General features: G+C 35.6%; 1 protein-coding gene across 3 annotated transcripts in view; it reads right to left on the bottom strand.

Moving 5' to 3' along the window:
• Positions 1–26,897, bottom strand: part of CSMD3 (CUB and Sushi multiple domains 3) — a 731,455-nt gene that overhangs the window by 408,282 nt on the left and 296,276 nt on the right. For all 3 annotated transcript variants that reach the window (XM_059815714.1, XM_059815715.1, XM_059815716.1), the window contains 2 exons: positions 24,389–24,476; positions 10,391–10,515 (listed from right to left, as the gene is read on the bottom strand). In XM_059815714.1, coding sequence (XP_059671697.1) covers positions 10,391–10,515; positions 24,389–24,476 — 213 coding nt within the window. The remainder of the gene's footprint in view (positions 1–10,390; positions 10,516–24,388; positions 24,477–26,897) is intronic.

Below are 26,897 nucleotides of genomic sequence, written 5' to 3'. Positions count from 1 at the left end.
ACAGGCCCATCATGGAATTTTTTCCCCTTTAGCAAACGGCAAAACCTTGTCTTTCAATCTCTCTTCATCCTTTGTCATAAGTTTTTCTCAGATTACTTTGGAGAATTAGTAAATGCAAATGAGTAGGGTAAAATAAAAATGCCAGTAAGTGATGCTTGTGAACTGGGGACTGAATCATGAGATGAAGGGATGGGATAGAGTGCCTGTGAAGTCAAATGTCTGTCACTGCTTCTAGAATATGAGGCAATACATCTTTTCACTAGATCTAATGAGTCTTTGTTAGTTTAAAGAGATTTTTCTTCTTCTCACTACATGTCAAATTTTCAAAAGTTAGAAAAAAGTTCTTCACAAATAACCTAACGCACACAAAAAATGATATTATTCTACATCTATAATTCTTCAGAAGAACTTCCTTAAACATCTTGATGTGATTCACTGATAACTACCTATACTTAGGAAGATGTAGTCATTCTACATGTGCAACAGTGAATTAATACTCAATAAATACTAAATTAATAATGAAAGTATATTTAATTTGTTAAACTGACAATAGCCACTGCATATTTGATATTAATAAGCACCATTGAATTGCCTAAGAATAACAACATAATTCATGACTGTAAGATAATGTGATGAATATCTAATACTAAGCTATAAAAGGAAAAATCTCCCTAAGAAAAAGGCTAGATTTCACACCATAATCAAAGTTTTACAATGACAGATTTTCTCTCCATTTTACACAACTAACAGAAAACATCACTACATTTTTCTTTCAGCTTAAAATGCATTTACAATAGTCTGTAACATTAATATAATCTAAAATTTGCTGTCCACTGTTGGGACCCTGCATATGCCTTCTTTTTGCATTCCTGGGGCTCAGCTGACTTTGCTTAAAGGCAGCTCTGATGTGGTGCAGCTGTAAACTGGGATCAGCCTGCTGGAAAGTGTTTGTGACAAAGAACTATGGTAAGCCCTGTTACTCCTCACTTCACTCAGGAGCTGCATTTTATAGCTCAGACACGTGGTCCTTGCCTGAGCTACTTTGCAGTGTGCCAATGCATGCAGTCTGAGAAACAAGCAAGACCAGGACTCCATGCTTAGTCAAAGAGTTATGATCTCACTGGAATTACAGAAATGCAGTGTCACAGCTCACATGACTGGAGTACTGCAATGGATGATTACAAGCTATTCAGGAAATGCAGAAAGGGTGGAAGAGGAGTGGTTGGCCTCTATGTAAAAGAGAGGGTTGAGTGCATGGGGTTTATCAGTGACAAGAAGACAATTCTGTCGAGAGCCGTTGTTTCAAAGTTGGTGAGATCTCCCTCAGAGGAGATCTCATGGTAGGTGTCCGCTACAGACCACCTGATCAGGACCAAGCTTTCTCCAAATAACTCACAGAAGCCTTGGCTCCGCAGGCCCTGGTTCTCCTAGGGGACTTCAACTACCCTGATATTTGCTAGGAAAGCAACACTGTCATGCGAAAGCAAACTGGGAGATTTCTGTAGTGAACTTTGGACAACTTCCTAACACAGCTGCAGAATGTGCCAAACAGGAGTGCTGCCTTTTTTAGATCTACTGTTCAAAAATAAGAAAGATTTTTTTGGAGTCATGACATTCAATGCTGGCCTTTGCTGCAATGACCATAGCATCACAGAGTTTAGGATCCAAAAGGGCATGAGAAAGACAAGTAGCAGAAAAAAGACTGGACTTCAGAAGTCCAGGCCAACTGGACCAATCTTGTTGCCTCCTATGATGAAAAAACATGCTCAGTGGATGATAGGAGAGCTATAGACATAATATATCTTAAATTTAGGAAGATGTCTGACAATGACTTTCAACGTCTTCTTCACAAACTCTTGAAGTATGTTTGGGACACACAGATCATAAGATGTTTGGAAAATGAGCCACACTGCAGAGTTCAAAGTATAGTGGTTAAAGGCTCAAAGTCAAACTGGCAGACAGTTATGAGTGGAGTTTCTCATGCGTCAGTAATAGGTCTGATAGTATTCAATATCTTTAAAACTGATTTGAATTATGAGATTGAATGCCCATTCACCAAGTTTGCAGAGGGAGGAGAGAGACCTCAGTGGGCTGGAAGACTGGGCCAACAAGAATTACATGAGTTTTAGCAAGGATGAGTGTAAAGTCCTACACATGGCATAAAATAAGCTCCAGAAGCAGTGCGGATGAAGGCAGTTCTACTGAAAGGCACCTGAGGGCCTTGGTGGACAGGAAGCTGAACAAAACCAAGCAATGTGCCATGGCAGCAAACAGACAAACTGTCCTGGGCTGTATTAGTAACAATAGAGCCAGCAGATGAACGGGTGTGATTATTCAGATTGTTAGGCCATATAGGGAATACTGTCCATTTTTTGTTCCTCCAGGTTAAGAGAGACACTGAGAAATTGGAAAGGGTCCAGTGGAAGACCACCAAGACGACTGGAGAACTTGACAGTCAAAGGAAGACTGAAAGAACTGGATCTGTTCAACCTAGAGATCAGAACCCTCAAGGAGGAATCTAATCACAGTCCTTTGCTATCTAAAAGGTAGTTATAGAAAACATAGAGATACGCTCTTCACAAGGATGCATGGAGACAGAATAAAAGTCAACAGACACAAGTTTTTTCGGGAGAAGTTCCATCTGCATAAAAGAAAAAATTCTCCCTCCTAAGAACTATTAAACATTGGAATAGGTTGCTGAGAGAAGTGGCACAATCTCCCTCACTGGAAGTAATGAAGACTTGGCTTGAGACAGCCATGGATTACCTAATCTAAGACCCTGCTTGCAACAGGAGCTAAGATAATTTCCTGATGTCCTTTTCAGACTAGACTTCTCTGATTCTTGATCAGTGTGTCAGTGTCAAAAGGAAAGAATAACTGAATGAGGTTTCACAGAGGTTTGTCCTGGGTCAGGTTCATTCAGTATTTTCATTAACACCTTGGACAGCAGAATTAAGTGCATACTTACTGCATTTAACAAAGAGCTGGGAAGGACTATGAAAATATTAGCAAACATAATTAGAATTAAAAATGAGAAATTGAAGAAATTACATTAAAATAGGATGCAATTCAGTAGAGACAAGTACAGGACAAAGCACAAAAGCAGGAATAATCAATTCACAAATACAGTATAAGGAGCAAGTCATTCGGCAGGAATTTTTCAGGCGTTACAGTAGCTCAGAAACATAACCTGAGTAAAAAATATCCTACTGTTATGAAAAGACAATCAAACTGGAAGATACGCACATAGCTAAAAGTAGACAAATTGTGAAAATGTGAGAAATAATTCCTCCTCTCCACTGAGCACTGGGAAAGCCCCCTCTAAAATACTAAGTCCATTTTTAGAAACTATATTTTAAGAAAGACACAGACCTGCTGGGATAATTATGAAGAAGGCGGGAGGTCTACAAATATGACCCGTGAGGAAGCACTGATTGAACTGCTGTTGGTTAGTTTACAGAAGAGCAGGTATTCTTGAAGTATGCAATAAGCCTTTGAAAAGACAAATAACCCACTTTTTATATAGAAGCACCTACTGAAATATGTTAAGTACATCAACAAGGGTTCACATTTCAATTAGAAAAATTCTTCTACTTGCAAGGCTAATGAAGGACTGGAGTGCTTGAGTAGGATCTAAGAGCACTTTCCTTGGAAATAGATAATGTTAGAAAAACATCTTCTGGGAATAAATACAGCTGGACTAAGGAAGTAGTACTGACCGGTTGGGACCACTTTCAGCCCTATTTATCTATGATATGTTACCTACATATATGGGTGTGTGTATACATATACACATACATTGTTAGTCAGCATCACATTTAAGAGGTCCAGATACATGTCTGCATTTCAGAGAGAAGTGAGTCAAAGATGAATTTTTCAAAAATGTACTATAGGTAAGTAAAGTATTTATACAGGCAAGATCTAAAATTCATAATGTACATTCTGCTTGCATATCCATGTTAATCAAACTGATGTTTACAATCTGTCAAATGAAAGATACTGAGTCCATGAATTCATTGTTGTTTTAAAAATCACTTTAGTCAGTGAAACGAACTGACCAAAATAGCAATACAAAGTAAAAAACCTGTGTTCTAAATTTTTCAAAACCCAATTCAAATACATAGTATCATTTGTTCCTTTTACTACTAATAATCCAAATTACTTTGTAGCCTGCCTATTAATTGGATGATCATGATTTAAACCATAATTATGTCTCTCCCTTAGTTTTCTCAGATATAAAGAATTATTTCAAAAATACTTTTTCTTCCTACAGATTAGATGAGCTTTTCCAAAATACTGTACTTGTTGCAGAACTTGTTGCTGACTTGCCAGCAGACTTATAAAAGGCAGCATTCATAAATGCTTCACAGGGTCTGAGAAACAAGCAAGCGGAAAACAGGAGCAGCAAGCATGAAAATAAAAAGGCTAATCAACCAACTGTGTATAGATCTATCTGTTTCATTTCCTGAAACGTAAATGAGATGAAGAGATTTATCAACTGGCAAATAGTTTCATAAAGTAGATAATTGTCTCTGCTTAAGCAAGTTGGCTTTGTAATAATGGCATTGCCCTGTAGGAGAATACTGAATCCCATGGTAGATAAAAAAGTAGGGTCTCAATCTTGAAGTATTTAAACTTTCTCTCTTGAATGAAGTCACAGAGAAGTCAATGTAAGCAGTTATATTATTACAGCCACATGTATTAAGCATTTCTTGGGATACAAAATAACTAACCACTGCAGAAATTTTCACCTTTCAAATAACAGACTTCAACTGTAACTCAATGTGCAGTAAATGTCTGGGCAAAGATTCTCATGTCATCTTTTGAACATTTTTTTTTCTTTCTCAGGAAGGATTGGAAGGCATTATTTGTTCTGCTGTCCTGTAACAATGGTATGCTACAAGCTTTACATGAGGCAACTTCAATTGGAACAAATTTAAAAATCCCCAGCAGAATTTTAGGCTTGCATGATGCATTGATCTTGAAAAAGTCCAGCTAAAAAAGGTGTCTGAGAGATTGAATTCACTTTAAAGTTTCAATAAAATGCAGAAATTGACCAGTTAATTTTCACCTGCTGCTGCTGACCAGTTAATTTATCTGCTTGCCTACAACATAAAGCCATACTTTCCTCATAGCTCCAAATTCTAACTTCTTTTCAATATACCTCATCCATAAATCACAATGAGGCAAATACCTTGATTTTCTGCGATATTTCTTCACCACGTCCATCTACCCAAGCAACTGCTATTTTTCTAGGGTGATGGGATACATAAATTATAAAACATATTTAAAAAATTTAAAAAAAAAGAAAAAGAAAGGATAATTGTTGGTAAATTTCAAGATAACCCAACTGCAATTAAATCTAGTCAGGATATATAACACAACTTCACAATTTTCTTGCAGTCTCTTCTAGAAGTCAAAAGGTTCAGAAATCAGCCAAACTTCCAAAGTAGTATTTTCTTGGAAACTAGTCTTAAGGTCTAAAAGTTGTTGATAATCTACAATATTTGCTTATATTTTGGAAGTGATGTATCAGTATTCCTTCTCAAAGTCCTATGATATTTCTCCTGTAGAAATGCTTCAAACTTATTCCAGATTCACTTTCATGAATATGCTCTTATGCCAGTTCCAGCTGGTATTATACAATAACTGCTAAAGAGACTTAATCTTTCATTTTTGGCAGGCACTCATATGCCCTATGAGAACAAGTCCTGAGGATTTATGATGTCAAATCAAATGCACCAACAGAATTGGAAAGTTCCTGTTTAGAATTCCACCCAATTGCAGTATATTAATGTAACTAATTGTTGATATTCACAAGCCATTTTTGAAAAATATATCATTACTGTGGGATTTTTGGTGTGTGCACAATAGAATTTCAAGAAGTGAATGAAAACAATTGCAAGCTGTACTGTTCAAATAGGAAACACCACATGATAAAAAGCACTTTAAGTGACATTTCAAAGAATAACAGGTGAAGTTATTCATATATTAATATATCACCTGTGCCCTCGCTCTCTGCAAAGCCGCATCAGTTCACAAGAAAATATTAATTTCTTGCATAAAATAACATTTATGCATGATTGCCTAATTTGTTAGCCCAAATGGTTTGTACACAAACATGCAAGTTCAACAAGCACAGATGCACACATATTTTTGCAGATACTTTCTTCATGTTACTACGTGATATTTATGCTACTTATGCGAAACTCTCAAAATGTTTATTGTATGTTCTGTGCATGAAACTTAAAGACATAATTATTAGTCTAAAAGAAATGTTTATATTCCAGCTTTAGTATATCTAAAGAGTCTAACTGAAACACCTTGTTAATCAAAAGAACCAAAATCATAGCACACCAAAGGTACTTAAATCAGTACTTTAATGCAACTAATGCCACTCTAAAGCTTTCCATATTTGACAAACTATAATGTTCACTAGAAGATGAGCCAGTGGGGAAGAAGACCAACCTGGCTGAAGAGAGACCTTTGGGTGGAACTCAGGAAAAAGAAGAGAGTTTATGACCTCTGGAGGAAGGGGCAGGCAACTCAGGAGGACTACAGGGATGTTGTGATGTTTTGTAGGGAGAAAATTAGAAGGGCCAGAGCCCATCTAGAACTTAACCTGGCAACGGCCGTAAAAGACAACAAAAAATGTTTCTATAAATACATTAACAACAAAAGCAGGGCTAAGGAGAATCTTAATCCCTTACTGGATGTGGGGGGAACATAGTGACAAAGGATGAGGAAAAGGCTGGAGGAAAAGGCTGAAGGAAAGGTACTTAATGCCTTCTTTGCCTCAGTCTTTAATAGCAAGACCAGTTGTTCTCCAAGTACCCAGCCCCCTGAGCTGGAAGATAGGGATGGGGAGTAGAATGAAGCCCCCACAATCCAAGAGGAAATGGTTAGCGACCTGCTACACCACTTAGACACCCACAAGTCTATGGGACTGGATGGGATCCTCCCAAGGGTACTGAGAGAGCTGGCAGAGTGCTCAGCAAGCCACTTTCAATCATTTATCAGCAGTCCTGCCTAACTGGAGAGGTCCCAGTTGACTGGAGTTTAACAAACGTGACGCCTATCTTCAAGAAGGGCTGGAAGGAGGATCTAAGGAACTACAGGCCTGTAAGTCTGACCCTGGTGCCAGGGAAGATTATGGAGCAGATCATCTTGAGTGCTATCATGGGGAACGTTTGGGATAACCAGTTGATCAGGCCCAGTCAGCATGGGTTTATGAAAGGTAGATCCTGCTTGACAAACCTGATCTCCTTCTATGGCAAGATGACGCGCTTAGTGGATGAGGGAAAGGCTGTGGATATAGTCATACCTAGACTTTAGTAAAGCCTTTGACACCATTTCCGACAGCATTCTCCTGGAGAAACTGACTGCTCATGGCTTGGATGGGTACACTATTCGCTGGGTAAAAAACTGGCTGGATAGCTGGGCCCAGAGAGTCGTGGTGAATGGAGTTAAACCCAGTTGGTGGCTGGTTTTGTTTAATATCTTTATCAGTGATCTGGATGAGGGGATCCAGTAAACCCTCAGTAATTTTGCAGACAACACCAAGTTGGGCAGGAGTGTTGATCTGCTTGAGGGTAGGAAGGCTCTGCAGAGCGATGTGGACAGGCTGGATCGATGGTCCGAGGCCAATTATATGTGGTTCAACATGACCAAGTGCTGAGTCCTACACTTGGGTCACAACAACCCTATGCAATGCTACAGGCTTGGGGACGAGCGGCTGGAAAGCTCCCCCGCAGAAAAGGACCTGGGGGGATTGATCGAATATGAGCCAGCAATGTGCCCAGGTGGCCAAGAAGGCCAACGGCATCCTGGCCTGTATCAGAAACAGGGTGGCCAGCAGGAGTAGGGAAGTGATTGTGCCCCTGTACTCGGCGCTGGTGAGGCTGCACCTCGAATCCTGTGTTGAGTTTTGCGCCCCTCACTACAAGAAAGACATTGAGGTGCTGGAGTGTGTCCAGAGAAGGGCAATGAAGCTGGTGAGGGGTCTGGAGCACAAGTCTTATGAGGAGCGGTTGAGAGAACTGGGGTTGTTTAGCCTGCAGAAAGGAGGTTGTAGAGAGGTGGGCGCTGGTCTATTTTGTGGACATTTGCGGATAGTTATGGCCATTTTACAGGGGTGGTCCATAGAATAAGGGAATGGTATATGTGTATTCTATCAAAGGATGGGAAGGGGGGTGATGGTTAATGAGAATGTATTGGATAGTGTGAGACCTGAGCATGACGTAAATGGTATGGAATAAGGGGTGGAGAATGTGCTGGTTTTGGCTGGGGTGGAGTTAACTTTCTTCATAGCAGCTAGTATGGGGCTGTGTTTTGGATTTGTGCTGAAAACAGTGTTGATAATACAGGGATGTTTTAGTTACTGCTGAGCAGTGCTTACACAGAGTCAAGGCCTTTTCTGCTTCTCACCACCAGCGAGTAGGCTGGGGGTGCACAAGAAGTTGGGAGGGAACACAGCCGGGACAGCTGACCCCAACTGACCAAAGGGATATTCCATACCATATGATGTCATACTCAGCATATAAAGCTGGGGGAAGAAGAAGGAAGGGGGGGACATTCAGAGTAATGGCGTTTGTCTTCCCAAGTAACCGTTACGCGTGATGGAGCCCTGCTTTCCTGGAGATGGCTGAACACCTGCCTGTCGATGGGAAGTGGTGAATGAATTCCTTGTTTTGCTTTGCTTGCGTGTGCGGCTTTTGCTTTACCTATTAAACTGTCTTTATCTCAACCCACGAGCTTTCTCACTTTTACTCTTCCGATTCTCTCCCCCATCCCACCTGGGGGGAGTGAGTGAGCGGCTGTGTGGTGCTTGGTTGCCAGCTGGGCTTAAACCACGACATATTGATAAAGGAATGCTAATTGCAGTATGCTTTCTTTTTAAAGTGCTTTTTCAATAATAGATTACTAAATTGTATTATCAAATATATAATACAGAGAGGATAGCAAGATTTGCAGTACAGTTACCATTTATGTTACCATTTACGTGGCATATGACAGCCAAGAATCTTTAGAATGTAATTTTATCATGGTTATCATACAAGAAATATATAAATCCTGTCATGCAGCCACACTTACACCTAATTTAGGATATGTGAATACACTGAAAAACTCTAGTAGATAAAACCTTATGGTTTTACTATAAATAAAGGTTTCATTTATGTGCATTACATGATTAATTCTGTTATGCATGTGTTTGTGTGTGTATCTCTTCAGCAATTTCTAGTAATTATACACACATACAGTACACAGTAGTAGGATATAAAATGTTAATATTATGTATATTTATACTCATACAGCTAAACTTTTTACTTGTTTATGTGATATGCTATTATTGAAGCATATACTGACATGATCCATTGTAAACCTATTTCTGCAACTGTAACACCTATTATGTTTTTCTTCATCTCAGATTTGGGTAGCTACCTACACCTAGAACTTCATTCTTATCCATAGCAAGTCCCATTTAGACTGCCCTGGTATTTTATTTGCCAAAAAAAATTAAAATCACTCATGTACATTTCCAGCTTTTGTGGATTTCTACTATACACCATCTGGATACCACCCTCAGACTTTTTTTCCCCTTCCACTGTTCAGAAACATCTCACAGTTCCCTTTGGACATTAGTACAAGTATTCATAGCCTTGAATTACAAGATAAATGTCCCTTCTGTTTCTTATATCCAAGTGTTCTTTGTGAACAAACTGTATGCTTCAATATTAGGCTTTGTTGTTATGCCAATTTACATATCTACGTACACACTAATATTTTCATTCTATATACTAATATATATATAATATATATACACACAGTAATACTTTCATTCCTTGATTCATATATTCGTTATACTTCTTGTCATAGTACTTGGACATCAAATATATTCAGCAGAATGACTTTGTGCTTTTCTTCTCTTATGTTTTTCTGTATTTTTTGCCATTTATCCATTTGGTCGAGGTTGAAACCAGATATAGACTTACTTGTCCAGTCCTTCTCAATCCTAAATTCATGTCTTTCTCATTTGCTTAGCAAATATGTAATGAAGATGCTTCATGAACCACTAACTGTATACTGAATCACTACAATTTTTAAATCCATCCTGGTGAGTCTTAATATTTAGCATGTGATAGATTTTCATTAGCTCATTATGAAGTGAACTTCATAATGTAAGTTCAAAAGTAAACCAAAGCATACTGAAATACAGAAAAAGTTCATATTAAACAAAACAGTATAGGTGGGACCTTTTTTGCTAAGAAAGTGGGGACACTAGGACTAAAACTTCAGGTACTTGCAAAATATTAATTTAACAGGATTGGTATCAAACAGTAGATAGATGTGAAATGAAAAAATCAGTATAAGGGTAAGAATTCCTCTTTACCTTTACATACAGGTCTATGATCACTCCATGCAGCAAAAACTTCAGCTATCCTCTGACAGGTGATACTTTTTGAACCTTGTAGTACATAATCTTCATCACAGGAGAACTGTACTGTTGCTCCCAAGCTAAAATCAAACAATGACATAAAAAGAAGAAGCATTTTTTTACAAACAGGTATTAGTAATTTTTTCCATTCTTTTAGGTATGACAGTCCTGACAAACAATACAAACATGTAATCCAGTAAATACGATTTTTTGCTCTTAGTAAAAGGCTGCAGACTATGTACTAGCCTGACTGCACAGCATTCAGCCTTCTCTGGGCTCATTTTGGCCAGAGCTAGTTTACCTCTTTTTAACAGTCATCTGGAGGTCAAGGGACTATTTGCTAACCTAACTTCTGACTTCGATATAGTAAAGGTTTCATAAACCTGGACACTGTGTAATAAACAATAGAAATCTATGTTAATTGAAGCTAGGAAACAATGAGAAAGAGATATAAGGAAATCACCTAGAAGAAGAGCCAAAAGGTCAACCATGAGACTGAGGAAGAAATCCACACTATAAACATAGTATTCCTCCCAGCGAAGACCTCAGGATACAGATGACTTGCTGTAAATGTCTCCCCACCCCTGATTCTTCTTGAGGAAGTCTGGTGCTTTTGACTTTAGAACCAGAGGGGCATTGGAAGGGGGAGCACAATACCAAAGGAAAGGATTAGATATTAATAAGGTTTCTTGTATTAAAAAAAATGGTATCCTATTAATAAGGAATGCATTATTGTAAATAGACGAGTAATAGCTAGGTTTTATATTTTGATTAGTAGGTTAAGATTTTAATTAGGCTAGCAGTAAAGTCTTGACTGCATATAAGTGGTGTGTGTTCTCTTGCTAGTAACAAGATTCTGAATGTAATAACTACTAGACAATGAAAGTTACAAGGTGAATATGAACATTTACTCCTTTAACTGGCATATGTTTCTCAAATTAAGAAGAAAATAAAAGAATTCTAAAAACATCTTTCTAGGTATTTAACTGTGATTACTTACGAAGTGATAATGCTGGCTTCAAAAGATTTTGTACTTTTCCATATGGAGCTGACATTTGGTGTTGCAAACTTGGCACAGAAAAAAAACAGGAAATAAGCCCAGAAAAACTTGGTTTGTTTGTTTGGTTTGTTTTCTTATGTTTTTCTGAGGGGAGGATTGGGGTTTTTTTTCAGTTTGGAAAAGTTAAAAAACTCAATACATAAATGTGTATTACGGAGATAATTCTTCTCCTTTAGTATCATTATTGTTTCCAGTCCAGATTACAGTTGAAAATAGTCAATATATCAGGCCTTTCTCTGACATCAGGATCTTACACTCCATAATTTCAGCTTGCTGTTTCTAAAAGCTTGTCTATCACAGTTGTAAAATATATCTATAAACTGTGACTGTGGACAACCTATAGTGTCACAAAGGTCTTCAGAGAGCACCTTTTACCTTCTCAGTTGCTAAATGATTGTCGTTATGCTTTTGAATTAAAAGGTGGTGTTATTTTTTATCCTATTCTTTATATGACTGATGAGAAAGAACCATAAATCTGTGATTCAGTGTGTTACCTCATGCTTCTGCCAAAAATGAATGACATTTGGGAAATACTCTTCTTTTCTCCTCTAATTAAGAAGGAATAAACCCAAAAGACTAAAGCAGAGATGTTATTGAAGAAATTCTGAGAAGAGTGAAGTAAACTAAAAATTTATATTTTGAAAATCTCATCTACAGTGACACTGCATTTTGTAGTGAAGGATATTTTGTAAGTGGAATTTGGAGGAGTATCACCCTTATAGTGGCTACTGATAAAGCTTTATGTTTTGGTATTAAAAATGTGATAAAATCTTGCAGATAAAAATCATACAGCATTATTTACCAAACTCCACAGTGATTGCATAAAGATACTTGCATGGACATGACCAAGAATAGCATTTTGCAATAAGAAATACAACAAAACACAGTATTTTGAAAATGCTTCCAAAACTAAAATGTCATAAAAGTGGAAAAGCACAAACTCCTTTTCCTTCATTATCCTTATTTTTTAATAGCCTAATATTAACAAATATTTCCTTTATATGTAATAGCTAACGCAAATTACATGACCTATGGTATTCCCTAGTCTAGGCACAGCTAATACTATGGATGTTAGTTAAGTGTAAAGCACTAGGCCACAAAGACCCACGCTTAACCAAACTAAACATAGGTGTGCTGATATTCTGTGAAAACAGAAGAGCAGCCCTTATTCATGGGGGAATAAGGGAAGTGCTGATACAAAAGCAAACAGCATGGTAAATTATTTTTTAATGGTGTTTTTCATTGTACTTTTGCTATCATATCCCAATGATTTTGTGTACATATGTATCTGTATATGAGGCTTTTAAAAATCAATTTAGAAATCTGAATATCTCAAAATTATTTAAGGTTTCATTTTCTCTACTAATTCTTCTATAACTGAACAGAATAAGATAGCTTATTTAATTAATTACCTGTGCAGAAAAGGAATTAGTTGGGTTTTTTTATTTTGGTACAGTTCCTTGAAAAATCTTCCCTCATAATTTGGTCATCGCGACATTAGTACACCATCAATACTGAATAGTTACAAGGCATTTCATTCTAACTCAAACGTATCAAAATATCACATCACAGACCCATTGATTTCTAAGAATTCTGCCTAGATTTACATTTACATTCAATCAGGTCTTGAATTAACTCTTTTTGTGGGATAATGCTCACAGTAAGTGCTTTTCAGTTCTGTTCCAGTAAAAATACAAGGTGACTTTTGTTTCATAACACACTTTTTTGTACAGAATATTAGCTACCAGATCTTAGCATCAGGTCTTTATTTAAACTTTTTATTAATGTATAACCCCTCAAAGGCTCTCAGAGGCCTCCCTAACTGCATTTGCCTTGATAAATTATTTTATACGTACACATGGCTTACAAGACTTTGGCCACACTGTGCATGCAGTTCCCTGTGTATTTTAAGGTTAAACATGGAGTAACTCCCCAAAAGTCTATGTTATAATAGCTTTCCTCTGTGACCTCATAAGTCATGGAATTATCTGACCCTCCTCAGATGGATGCCATAATCTCTACTCCGTTTTCCAGCCTTTGCTATGTTACCTATTTTAAAACATTTTGGTTTGTAAATCTCTGTAAGCAAAACCTCTGTACTGGCATAGTTCTTCCTTTATCTAAATGAATTTTTTAAGGCTCCTTTATAACTCTCTAAAACTGGCACTTTTGCAAAGTGGTTGGAAGAGGTCTGAGGTTATCACTCAATAGTGAGAAGGTATCACTATTGATTTGCCTGGGATCTTCAAACCTGTGCTTGATCCCACAAGGTGTAACACTCCTTTTTTCTGAAACACATACTAAAATTCATGTTTCTCTTCAGGGTTTGACTTGCAAAGAATAAGCCCTGTTTTTCTTTCCTTATAGATGGGGATTTTAATGCTGTAATAGTAATTTCAGTTTCAGTACAATTTACAAAGGCAGACAAAAAAGACTAGGCACACATTCCAGAAATTAGCTTTTGTTAGGTAATCAATTCAAATACATCTATGATGAAAATAGCTACTAAAGAAGATTGATACTAAACAGAACAAGAATAAAATTAAGGGAGTTAGAAATGTTAGATATTTGAAAGGAATGGTGTCAACACAATATGGCTGATGAAATTTGGGCAGTACCTGTGCTTTACAGAGACACAGATAATAAGTAATGAGGACTTGAAAGATGATACAGTCACTTGAACAGACATCTCAGAAAAGGAGGAGTTGATAGTGGATAACAGCTCTATAAACTATTCCAAAACCAGTTCCTGTTTGTATAAGAACGTTTGTGAAAGAATGGGATAAAGCAGAGCTGTAGAGTCCATGAAAAACAGAGGAAGATATAAAAGTAAAAACTGAGAAAAATAAAAAAGTAAACATAACATAAAGGCCCTTGCAAGGTAAGGCGGAAAAGCTTCTATATGAGACTGAGGAAAAAGAGCCACAAGGCAGACCACAAAGTTGCAGAAAATTTCAAAATTATGAAATGGAAAGATGATCTTCTCATCAACATTAAAAATTATACTCAGCTACTCCAGGGACTAGCAAGGTTCAAAAGGTAGCAATTGGGAAGACAAGAATAACTTTCTGAAGATTAGATTTTCACAAGAATCTGTCTGCTGTAGAAAGTCATGTTGAGAAAATCTGAATCTCTTTGATTATTCAAAAAAAAAAGGACCACCTGAAAAAAGATTACATGGAAATATATCTCCTTTAACTAACCATGGACCAATTTAAAGAGGAAACACTGAGCAGGAAGTACACCATTTACTAAAAGAATTGAACTGATGGTATCAAAACAGTAACTGGCAAAAATTCCAGATTGAAATGATTATGAAGACTTTACAAGTCTGATAATTATTTCTATCACCAAAAGTATAAATAACACTCACATTACCCAATCCACTTTACTTGTCATAATCAGTTTTGATATTAAAATGATATTTGATCGTGTATGACTGTAAGCATACTGGACTTATAAACACAGTGAGATTGGAAAATTTACAAAATCTGTAACATGTGTGCCATGTGAGTGAGATCTAATAAGGGCAGTTAGATAAATGGAAGTGCCAGAGATCAGGTCCTATGGCAGATCAACTCAAAAAGACAGTAATATCAAAAATCAAACAAGCACTTCCTGTCTGAAAGGTCAAAAAAAGGACAAAAAAACATCCTGCAGGAAATCTGTATCATCCTTCTGGACTTGCAGTGTAAGAATGGCATCCATAAAGGCCAGCATATTGGCTACCATGAGCTCATCAAGAAAACGTTAAGAAAATGGGTCTCTCAGGAATTTAAAAGCCTCATTGAGATTAACATTTCTTAATGTTATCCTGTTATTATCTACCTATACACTCATTCAAAAATGGGAAAGCATTAATTCTTTCACAGTTGCCTAGTAGGAGAGATCCTTCTTCTTGTTTCTGCTGGTGATATTTTTTCTCCAATATCTTTTATGTATGACATACAAGAATTCAGTTCAAAATCCATCTCTCTCTAAACAAAGTTTGGTAACTGGGTACAGGACAGTGAAGTGTCACTTCCCAGTTATAGTACATGAGAGATGAGTATGATGAAGATTCAAAAAGGACATGCAGATTACCAGGAAATAATTATTAGCTCTAAGACAAAATGAGAAAAGATAGGATTACATCTACACTCCTTAGACTTAGCTTTCTCTAGAGCATTTGGCCATGGGTTTGATGGTGTGGTGACATAGCAGCAATTTCAGTAGGTTTTTTTTTCTTTTTTTTCCTTTTCCTTTTCCTTTTCCTTTTCCTTTTCCTTTTCCTTTTCCTTTTCCTTTTCCTTCGTTTTCTCTTTCTCTTTCTTTTTCTCTTTCTCTTTTTTTTTTTTTTAGTTGACAGAATCTCAAATAATTTGAGGACTGTGTTATAGGCCAAAGAGGCATTCTTCATAGGATGAAATTGATGATATCTATTGCATGTCCAGAGGTACTGCATAAGGACATGTGGGAGGTCTGATCAAAGCCTGCTGGTATGTTAGAGAACTACAAATTGTGGAGAGAGAAAATCAGATCATGGAAGCTGGTTTTGAGGGACTTGGCCCTGGAGTAGTCTACCTCTGAACTGTGGGCAGGTATTATTTAGAGAAAGCTGGCAGAGTAGTCCAACACAGAGTGTGGGAACAAATCACCAAAAAATAGTGTGGACAATTAAGGCCAGTTAGATTGCCTGACTTAGATTTGATCCAAACTGCTTATCAGATGAAGCCCTGTAAAAGTGTGTGTAGACTATACCTGTTTTGTACATCTCAAGAGAACTGAAGCATGGTATATATGGAGTTGTTCATTATTATATACAATATAGACATGCATCAACAAAAAAGAAAAAATCTAAAGGACAGCAGAAAAATCTCCAATAAGTTTCAAAAGCAGAATATATTCAGCAAAGAATTTCTGTCTGTGGATGCAGCTAAAGGCCAGACTAAGAGTGACAAAAAGTGAATGCCTAGAGAAAATATTTAGAATAAGACAAACATCTATAGTTGGTCTTCTGATCATTACCATATTTCAATCATTTATGGTTAAGGAAATTTCTGAACTGGAGCTACTAATTTAGTAGTCCCTGTGTGACTAATTTAGACTCCCTGGGCCAGTCCCTAGCTAGAGCTAATACTGGTAAGGCACACTATAGTGTAAGAAAAAGAGTTTCTGTGGGTATATTAGTCACAAAAGGAAGTTCATATACAATGTGGGTCCATTAATAAATGGGTGAGGCAACCTTATGGTGCTGGAATCCAATATGGAAAAGGCAGAAGTACTCAATGCCTTTTCTGCATCAATTTCTACAACACATCTGCTCCTAGACATCTGCATGTACCAGCATGATTTGGGAAGAAGAGGGACAGCCAATACTGGGCAACAACAGGTAAAAGAACACGGCTGTATTCAAAGCCAGCGGGACAGATAGCTTTCACCAAAGGGTGCTGAAGAATCTGGCTGATTCTATGCAAGGCTGGTATCATCTATGAAAAATTGTGATGATGATAAGAAGTTCCTACTGACTGTAGAAAGGCTAACATTACATGGATTTTTAAGAAACACATCAATCCCTGGAAATAGCATGTCCTCTAGGAAAGCACAAATAGGAAATCAGGAGCACTTACACAGATTTACCAAAGGTGAATCATACATGATCAACCCGATTGTCTTCTATGACAAAATGACTGGCTACATGGTAGACGTAATAGTGCTCAATGTAACAGTGCTCTGACAAAGAGGAAGCTAAAGTACTACCTAATAGCAGACCATAACTACTTCAAGAACCGTTACCAAGATCATGAAGCCAAACTTTTCTTAATGCTGCAGACAATATACAAGGGGCAGTTTAGGAGATTCAGGTTTTACATTACAAGAAACTTCTTCCAAGGCAGGCAGGGCAGAACTGGAACAGCATACCCAGACTGTTGTAAAATCTCCGTTCTTGGGAGTTTTCAGGATTGGCTAAACAAAGCTGCAGCTAATCTGATTTAGTATTGGCATTAGTCCTGCTTTGGGCAGGAGGCTGGAGTAGATGCCCTCTCAAAGACCCTTCCAACCAATATTTCTATGACTCACTAGAGCTATTCAATTTATTTTGAACTCATAAAGCTTTTGCATCTACAACATACTGTGCTAAAGCAGCTCATAGCTTAAAAAATGCATGCTTGACCTGTGTCTCTCAGTAACTTTATCTGCCAGTTTCTATTTCTAATAGGACAAAAGATAATTGCCATTAGGTTTGCATTTTCAGGAAAAAAACCCAAAATTTGGACATATTTTAATTAGAAAAAAAGTATCAGTAAATATTAAATAAGACAGTTATACACATTTGAGGAAACACTTTTAATCTCATATCTCTTTTTGAATTCTCCATCACCTGCCCTGAATTTGTAAGAAGGAATTTGTAAGCAGTAAGAAGGAGCCTAAAATGAAGCTATAGAATCTCTAAAGGATGCAAAAGAACAGGTTTAAAATTTTGAACTTCACATGAAGTTTATATTGAATAGTATTATTTTAACAGTTGGCATACGTGTAGCAAACTAACTCATTTTAGATTCTTTTCCTCCATTATTTGCTATATTCTTTAAATTATTATCGAACACGACTCAGTTATGCAAGGAACCAAAACCTCAAGCTGAGCTGTACCAACACAGCTGTTTTGGTGAAACACTGCAATAAGCTGCCCAGGGAACTGGTGGAGTCACCATCACTGGAGGTGTTCAAGGAACGTTTGGACGTGGCACTGTGGGACATGGTTTAATGGGCATGGTGGTGTTAGTTGATGGTTGGACTTGATGATCTTACAGGTCTTTTCCAACCTTAGTGATTCTGTGACTTATCTAAATAAATTATATTATTCTGCATTTTAAACTTACATTTCTCTTGTAAATTTTGCGATGGATAGGTGAGACAGACTAGAAGGAGATAATGCAGTTTTGATTTTTGCACTGATGTGCAGGGAATACATCTGAATTCATACATTGCAGTACCATTCTGTTTCTGTGGAATTAACTGAAAAGTCATATATACATTAAAGTATAGAAAAAAGCATCCTCCAAGATTCACATCTTTCTGCCATATTAACATATGCTGTTGACACCTGCAACTGAACAAGTTTGAAAGAGTACACCATTTTTGCCATAGAAAAAAAATAGACAACCAGAAATACCTAAACATCAGATCTTAAAGTCTGTCCCTATCAAAGAATTAATTTAATATTATGATACATTTTAATGCTAGTGTAAACAAATAATCTGTATTGCAGCACTTATATTATTTTCTCCATCTGCAGCAAAAGAAGCTAAAGCTATACATAAGCTTTCAAGACTATGCACAGTGAATCAAATTTTCTTAACCTAGCAACTTTCTACACACCACTGATCCATAATTATTTATGTGCAAGCTACAGATAGAATCTACCGTAGTCTCTTTGAGCCACAGGAAGAGAGTTGAGCTAAGCCACAGCATCTGTGCGAAGTTAAAAGCATACATGGGAACATTTTTGTAGATCAGTTGATAAAGTAAATGGAAATATTACTGCAAGATGTTAGGATTCCAAGGTACAATGTTAGAATATCTAAATCTTCAAAACTTCTGGTCAAGAAAAATCCTTACCACGTGCTGAACTAACTAAAGTGATGACTAAATATCAGTTGCAGACAATTTCTCAACACTGGAGACCATTGGTAATTCTGCTTAAGCAGTTCTTAAGGTGTCACCTTTTCCCACAAAGCTTGTGCTGTCGGAGGCTTCTGCTTGACAAAGGAACCAATTAACTGCTGACAAATGAAACATATACTATACCCCTCTAAACTAGCCTCGCATCTCATACTGCAAATCATGAGTTTTCTTCAGAATGACTGGCTTGAAGTTTCAGAGTCTGGAAGCCCACCTTAACTATCTTCAGAGAAGGGTATTTGATTCAGAGAAGGTTTAAGGTAAATTAAGTATGAAACTTCCAGTCAATCAATGTGGTTACACTTCAAAGTCATTCTTCCAAAGAAAATAACTGTAAATTATTTCATAACATAAAATGAAAGAAGAAATTATCATTAGGTATACTGTAACTCAACTCATTGGTATAATAAATTGTCTTTAATATGAACTTCATATGTTTCCTTCTTGCAATAGAATCTGTATTTTTAAGACCACCATCTTTGTGGCTGTCCAACAGCACTCACTGCTTTGTTATAATCCAAATTTGATCTGAATTTCATCTTTAAATACCTAGTTGAACTACACTACAGAGACAGAGGGATAGAGATAGGCTCATTCATTCATTTCATGAAGGCAGAACTTTGGGATAGTGGTGGAGGAACATGTTTGCTTTATAATAAAATACTTGTTCAAGTATAATTCAGTTTGGCTATGTTTATTCCACTATAAACAAACAAAGGAAAAAAGTCTCCAAAACGCAACAATGAAAAAAAGCAACAAGTCCACACGAAAACTTTTTCTCTCCATCAATTACATCTTTCTTATATTTTCCATAGTGGCATCGATTCTAAAATTGGACAATCATGTGGGAAAGATGTGTATTTCACTCTATAACAGGTAACGTAAACTAAGCTGTTGGAAATTCCAGCAGAACAAACACTAGTATATTTAAAATTTTAAGAAACTTCTAGGGAAGGGAGGTTTTCTTTCTGAGGTAAAATATCTTTTTCAGTACAGGAAAAGCTGACAGCTATTAGCAAGTCTTCTTCACTTTATTTCAATGTGCAAAGGCCTGTTATGCTCAAATAGGCATCTAGCATCAGAAACAAAGCCTTTAAAACTTCAAAATGTAGCAATGGGGAATTTTCATATTAGAAAAAATATCCAAAAGGGTGAACATGGAGTGTCAGGTCCCAAAGAATGTCATGAAATGCTGCAGCTTGTCTTAGAGCCTGCATTACAGATTTTCTAAGTCTGTGTAAGAACCATGTAAGAACATATGAATGTGCTGAGAGACCAGGTAGTGTTTATAATTGGAACAAGAGTGAAATTGCAATAAAATGCTTCCAAACCTACACCTTCACATTTGAAGAAAGCTAAAAAGAAGTGACAAGAGCATGTTCTTCTCTATTGTACTGAAATTAGATTTTGATTGATCTTGATAAAGATAGATCTAAACCCTTCTTCAAAATACTATATTTTAAAATTAAGGTATTATAATTGGGTTTTCACTTCCTTATCAGAAGGGGAAAAAAAAGACAAGCACAAGGTAAAGCTATTTCCTACAGTATAGAGAGAGTGATTTCAAGAAGGGAAAAGGAAAAGTGTGCTATTTTTCTCTCTGTCAGGTACAAGAAAACCTGGAAAAGATTCTCCATAGTACTGTCCTTCTTTAACTAAATGTAAGAATTTTCTTTCAATGTTGTATTTCTTTATTTTAAAGAATTAGTAGCATTCTTACTTTGGAAGCTTAAGAAGTAATTGAGCAATCATTATGATAAGAATGGCAAGAATCAAAACCAGGTTAATTTAAAAAGGAATTTTATTCAGTCTGCTGAAAATTTTTAGTTTGCTTTTGTTCCTTGTAAGACCGCTTTTCAATGTATCAAGTGTTCAATTTCAGATTAATGACATGTGTATTACTAACATTCACCAGTCCTGTTCTTTACAAGTACAAATCTCACCATTCACATTCCTAAGACCTTTAACAAGCCTTAGATAGGAAACCACCTTATTTATCCCTAATATGTGTAAGATGAATAAAACCAAAAGAATAAGTGTGCTCTTTTTCAAGGCCGGTCAATAAAGTGGCTAGAAAACGTTCGCGCGTGTGTGTGTGTATGTCCTCCCACTATTTCCAAATACAATGTTTTTGCATTATAAAGAGAGGCTACCACAAAATAGTGGAAAGACTCAATCTTTTGAAAGGAAACTAGTCCTTTCTGGGTTGTTTCTGAGAGTTACACTCAGAATAGACCTGCCTATTAAGAAGATGTTGCACTAGACGGGATTTGTTTGGAGATTAGCCAGACCAGACTGTTTTTATCTTGAAAGAAACTGAATCATGATAATTCAAATATTTAGTTGAAAGGAATTAGTTTGAGGACAGCTTTTGAGCATAAATTTGAGGTGGCAGTGAAGCCATTGAGAAGCCTGTGCTGTCAGAAACTGTTACTGCTGTGCAACATAACCTGTTAGAGAAACCAGGAAGCAAGCAGGCTGCCCTTATAATCAGCAGGATTTTAGACAGTTCCTAGAATCTGCCCTCAACAGAAAGAGGATCAGTTAAGTACTAGTTTGTTGGGGTTTTGTGGTTTTAAATTTTTTTCTTACTTTTTGTAAAAAGGTTGGTTCCATATTAATGTCAAGAAGTGATCAAAATAAGGATCACTATAAAAAAAATGAATTAAGTTTGATCTGAAAACACATTCTTTGGTGGCAGGTGAAAAATACTTCCTCAAAAAAATAAACATCCCTGCCCCCAAAATTACAACCTGTAAGACCAAGAGCATAATAATGTATCTGTTACATCTTCTGTTTATTTTGTTCAAACAAAAGCTTATTTACCTTTTTTGTTCACCAAAAATGTCATTAAATTGAACACATCTTTTCACTTTCACTTTTTTCACTTCCAGTGGATATTGTATACGTAAGTCATGCTCTTTCACTTACATACATTTGAAATGTCCTAGTTATTTATTCTTTTCCATTATGATGGGATTGGATTTATCATTATGTTATACATACAAGCATTAAATAGCACATTCATGGGAGCTGAGAGAAAAGCTGATCTTCCTTCACAGATAATTTGGGGACTTTTTCAAAAAGAAAAAAAATTCACTGAGTTTAGTGAGAAATTAGGGGGAAAAAACCACTTAAAAAGAAAATATATTGATTTTGCTATCTTGTATATCTTGAATTCTATTGTTCAGTAAATTGAATTCCTTCTCCTTTCATTTTCTCATAAATTCATTTGAAATAGGAAAGCTTGACAGTCACATCATCACAGTGTAAAATGAAAAATAATGTTAAAGTATATCCTAATACTTTGGCCTAAAAAGAAAGATGAGGGCATGATCATTATCATATCTCCTTCAAGGTACTACCCCTCACCTAAGTTTAACTGGAATGATCTTGCTGGTAAGTATTTCAGTGGCCACTTGCAGAGACAAGTCTAGAAAAGGACTTGCAGATTCTCTGTCAAAGGCTTTCGTTACCAAGCCATATTTCTGAGATTAAAATATGAAACACTGGACTAAGTAATCATTCTAGAAAGCATGACAGATAAAAAATATAGTTAATTTATTTTTATTTCTCTGAAAATATTGAGAAATCATGTTTTTCAGGTAATGTCAGAAATTACATTCCATAAAATACCTAAATATAAAGCCTTCTCTGATGCACAATAAACTTTTTCTTTTCTCAAAACTAGATAGAGACTATAATAACTGACTGAGAAATTACAATAACTAACTGACTGCCAGCTAGCACGTTTACTTGGGATGTCATTGTCAATTCTATGCTCTGCTTGATTACAGGAAGAAAAGGCAAAACAAAATGAAACAAAGTAGTAGTTATGTAAAAGAATGAAGTAACATAATTTTGTAAAATCTTTGCTCATCTTCCAGATTACTCTAACACTTACTGCCTTCAAATGTTAGGAAGTGTACTGTGTGATATGTAAAATACATCTTTTGAACAAAACTGGATGTAATAAAACCAATTAATTTAAAAATTATCAATCTCCTCCCTACTTATTTCTTCCTTTTCTCTTTCCTCACTTAGGTGTTTTGAAGGGATTTGTAAACATGGTGATAATGTGAAATTAGCATATGATGTAAAGCAAGAACATAGCTTTAGATTTATTCTTTTAATAGTCTAAAATTTGTCTGTATATCAAATATATGATAATATGTATGTTTACTTCTTTTTAGCACGTAATGAAATGAATCTTCAACAATTGAAAAGGAAACAATTCAGAAACTCAGATAGATAAGAGTTTAAAATTAATTCAAAACATTTTCAAGAAGTGATTATATATGTGTCTCTACTCATACAATACATCAACGACTGCTGTTACTGACAGTAGGAGTCATATATGTTCACTGAGAAAAAAACATAGCGTGTTTAGAAAGAGTATTGCAAACTTTTTTTTCTTATAAGATAACAAATTTGAAAGATAGCTGAGAATAGAGGAGGAAATTGGGCTAAAATTTGAGTTTAGGTTAAATAAAAAAAAAAGTGGAATAAATCACTGGCAGCATATAATTCTTTGATTCTTTGGAGTCTTCCTAGAAACATTCAAAAAAGATAGCAAGGAATGAAATGTAAGAATTTGCTAGAAACAAAGTACAACTTTTTACTTCTGATTTTATTTTTTTTTAATGCAGTAATAATATAGACTACCAATTGGGTATGTATCAAAGTTAATAAAAAAAATAGTCTGCATTAAGAGTGCTAATCCACTCTGAGGACTACTAGGGAAATACACCTGCATGTATCAAACTTCTGGGTTCCTGAAAAACATACTGTAGAAAATATAATATTCTCTATTAGATTCCAATTAATATTTCTATAATAATATCTCAACATTTTTCTGTGAGGTTTTATTGTTCTTTTTGTGTTGCATTCAATTTTGCTTTGTCCTTCACAAAAATCTCCAGTACCACATGTATGCTCAATATTTGTAAATCTAATACAATATTTACATGAGAATTCTAACTTACCTTCAGTCCAATTTTTTGCCAGATTATCAGAGATATAGGCTTTCTTCCAAGTAGGTATTTTATCTTCTTTGCATACCAAGTACAGACTATATTGTACTACATAATTTTATACAGAATTCCATTTCACTTTTTACTAAGAAGTTCAGTTTTGAAAGAGTAGCTCAACAACAGCAATAAATTTTTAACATACACATTTTCCAAGTTCAGTATTAGAGAAATGATACAATGGTAGGGTTTATATTTTACCTAAAATCTGAGCCTATCCGTTTTCCATTTTCTGGTTCTCCAGGATCTGGACACAAATTGGATGCCTGTTTAATACCTCCCTCATTTACTGAAAAAAAAAAAAAAAAAAAAAAAACAAATAAAACAAAATAAACAAAAAAAGATAAAGTAATACAGTTTTTAGGAAATACAGTGTTAAGCAATTATCAAATATGAAGTAGTACATTATCTGCATTTTAGGTCCTTTAAATCAGATTGTCTACAGAATATGATCATCCATATAATCTCTAGTTTCAATACATAAGTTTCTCCTCCCTATAATAAGCAAAGCATGTATTTTCTGGATTGATTTTTTTTTTTTCAGAAAAATAACACAAGTTTTTTAAAAGTTGTACCAATCAGCTATTTTGTTTGCTTGCAATATTATTGAACCCATATGGAAATGTTATTACTATTCCTTCACAAACATTAACATTTAAAGGAGTGTTCATCAAGTTTTGGGCTGTAAGATTTCATCCTGAACATAATCTAAAAAATGTCATCTCCACTAAGAGCTGACCTTTTCTCCTTGAATTATAATAAAACTTCAATACATAGGCTCATGCTGAGAGAATTGTCCTTAATCAGTATTGAAAATGCAGATATCCCCAAAATACAGTGATCTGAAGGTAAACTCAAAATGCCAATTTGATTTGCATACATTTATCTTACAATAAACTGAAATGGATCTTCAGAGAGAAACTCCTGTGAACCTTTCAGTGTGTTTTTCCAGAAATTTGTATGTAGCGATCTAGCCCTCAGCATATTCAACAACCTCTTCACTCGATTTTTTTCAATGCATTATATACTTTCTTGTAATTTTTACAGCTTGCAAAAGTATATCTTACAAAAATAATTATAGACCAAAATAATTCTATTTATATTGTATTTAACTTTCAAAGTTCATTGAACCAGGAGGCAGCAGTTCCCAAGAAAAGACATTAGCAAAGGAGGTTGGTCTGCTGTTAGTTGGTAAACTCATGGCCCAATAGAAGAATAGTTTTTTCAAAACTACAAGATGACATGAAACCAAGAGTTTTATACTAAACAGAAAGAGATTTTCACCTTTATTCATCTTTATTTCTGAGGAACTGCACCAATGGATTTGCAGTAATAGATTTTAACTTTCCTTTAAAGAAAAAGTTCGCATATAATTAGGCTAATCACATTACATTGTAAATTGAATGGACCCAAATAAAAAAATGTAGTTTCTAACTATACTTCTAAAGGGTGTGCATTAAATTTCAGCTTTTAATGGAGGACAATAACATTCAGAATACTTGGGGGTTTTTCCTTCCTTGAAATTCGTCTTCTTACACGCACAGAAAGGGAAGAATTGGTTTGGTACCCCTGAGGAAGTCAAAGGCCAAATGAAAGTGTTGCAGAGGGTTAAAAGGAAAACATCTTAACTTAGCACTCTGCCTAAAAACCTATCATGAAGCTCAGCCCTTGTCAACTGGAACCACAGTATTTATCCTCCTCTGCCCCAAAAGAGCTGTATGATGTCCAAGGTTGTTCTAATAGCAAATAAAGGCAATCTCTGTATCTCTATGCTCAGGGGACTTATGGGCAGGAAGGGCTCTTCCTTAGAAGAGTAAGACATAATCCGTATTACCAGGTTTCAGTCTTTTCCTCCCCCAATACTTGTAGGTGTGATGAAAACATATAAGCTATAGAAACGCAAGTTCCTGCAAGTGTTGGAATATATATACATACCTATGGCAATTACAATGCCATAAACCGCATTTCACACAGACATCTAGTAGGAACTTGTCAGATGAGCATTTAGAATTAACTCTCTCTTTGAAATATATGGGTGCTTTTATATAGTATCAAGACGTGAGAAATTCAGAATCATCATAAGTAGCCCATATATATAGAAAAGACCTTAAAACTCTGGGTAGACAGTTAGGATTCACTGAGCAATGCCGTAAGGGAAAGGAAGTATACTTCAGAATAAGTAAGGAAAAAGACAACTTCTCACTTTTGTGACAGTCTGTTGAATATTCTGACATTAAAGATATGTTAAAACTATAGCTAGAAACTTATTTGTGATGCCTGATAATAATATTAAAGAAATTAAAACAAAATGGTGCCATTTTGGGGCTGTATCATGTATCTATGCACACAGAAGAAATTCTTTACTATAAACAAAATAAACTAAAAATTTTATTTAAACAGAACTATTTCTATTTATTGTAATTCACATTTTAATGTTTCAAATAATTATTTTATTTTTGTACACGATATTTCCCCATACACAGGTAATAGAATGAATATCCATATAAAAAAGAATATTCCACTGGATTTCAAAACACAAGAACTATTATATATTTCAATTTTTACCAGAAATGGAAGCTTGAAAAAGTTTTTTGACATCTTCTGTATAAAGTTTCATTCTTGAAAATACTACATGAAATTGATTTTTAAGTGATAAAATATGGCTTTATTAATATTCATAAATAAAAATATAAAGGCTTATGTTAAAGAA

Source organism: Gavia stellata, chromosome 3 (assembly GCF_030936135.1).
Source record: "Gavia stellata isolate bGavSte3 chromosome 3, bGavSte3.hap2, whole genome shotgun sequence".
NCBI classification, from domain to species: domain Eukaryota; kingdom Metazoa; phylum Chordata; class Aves; order Gaviiformes; family Gaviidae; genus Gavia; species Gavia stellata.
Note: the sequence above shows the minus strand (reverse complement) of the source record. Positions and strands in the feature narration are given on the sequence as shown.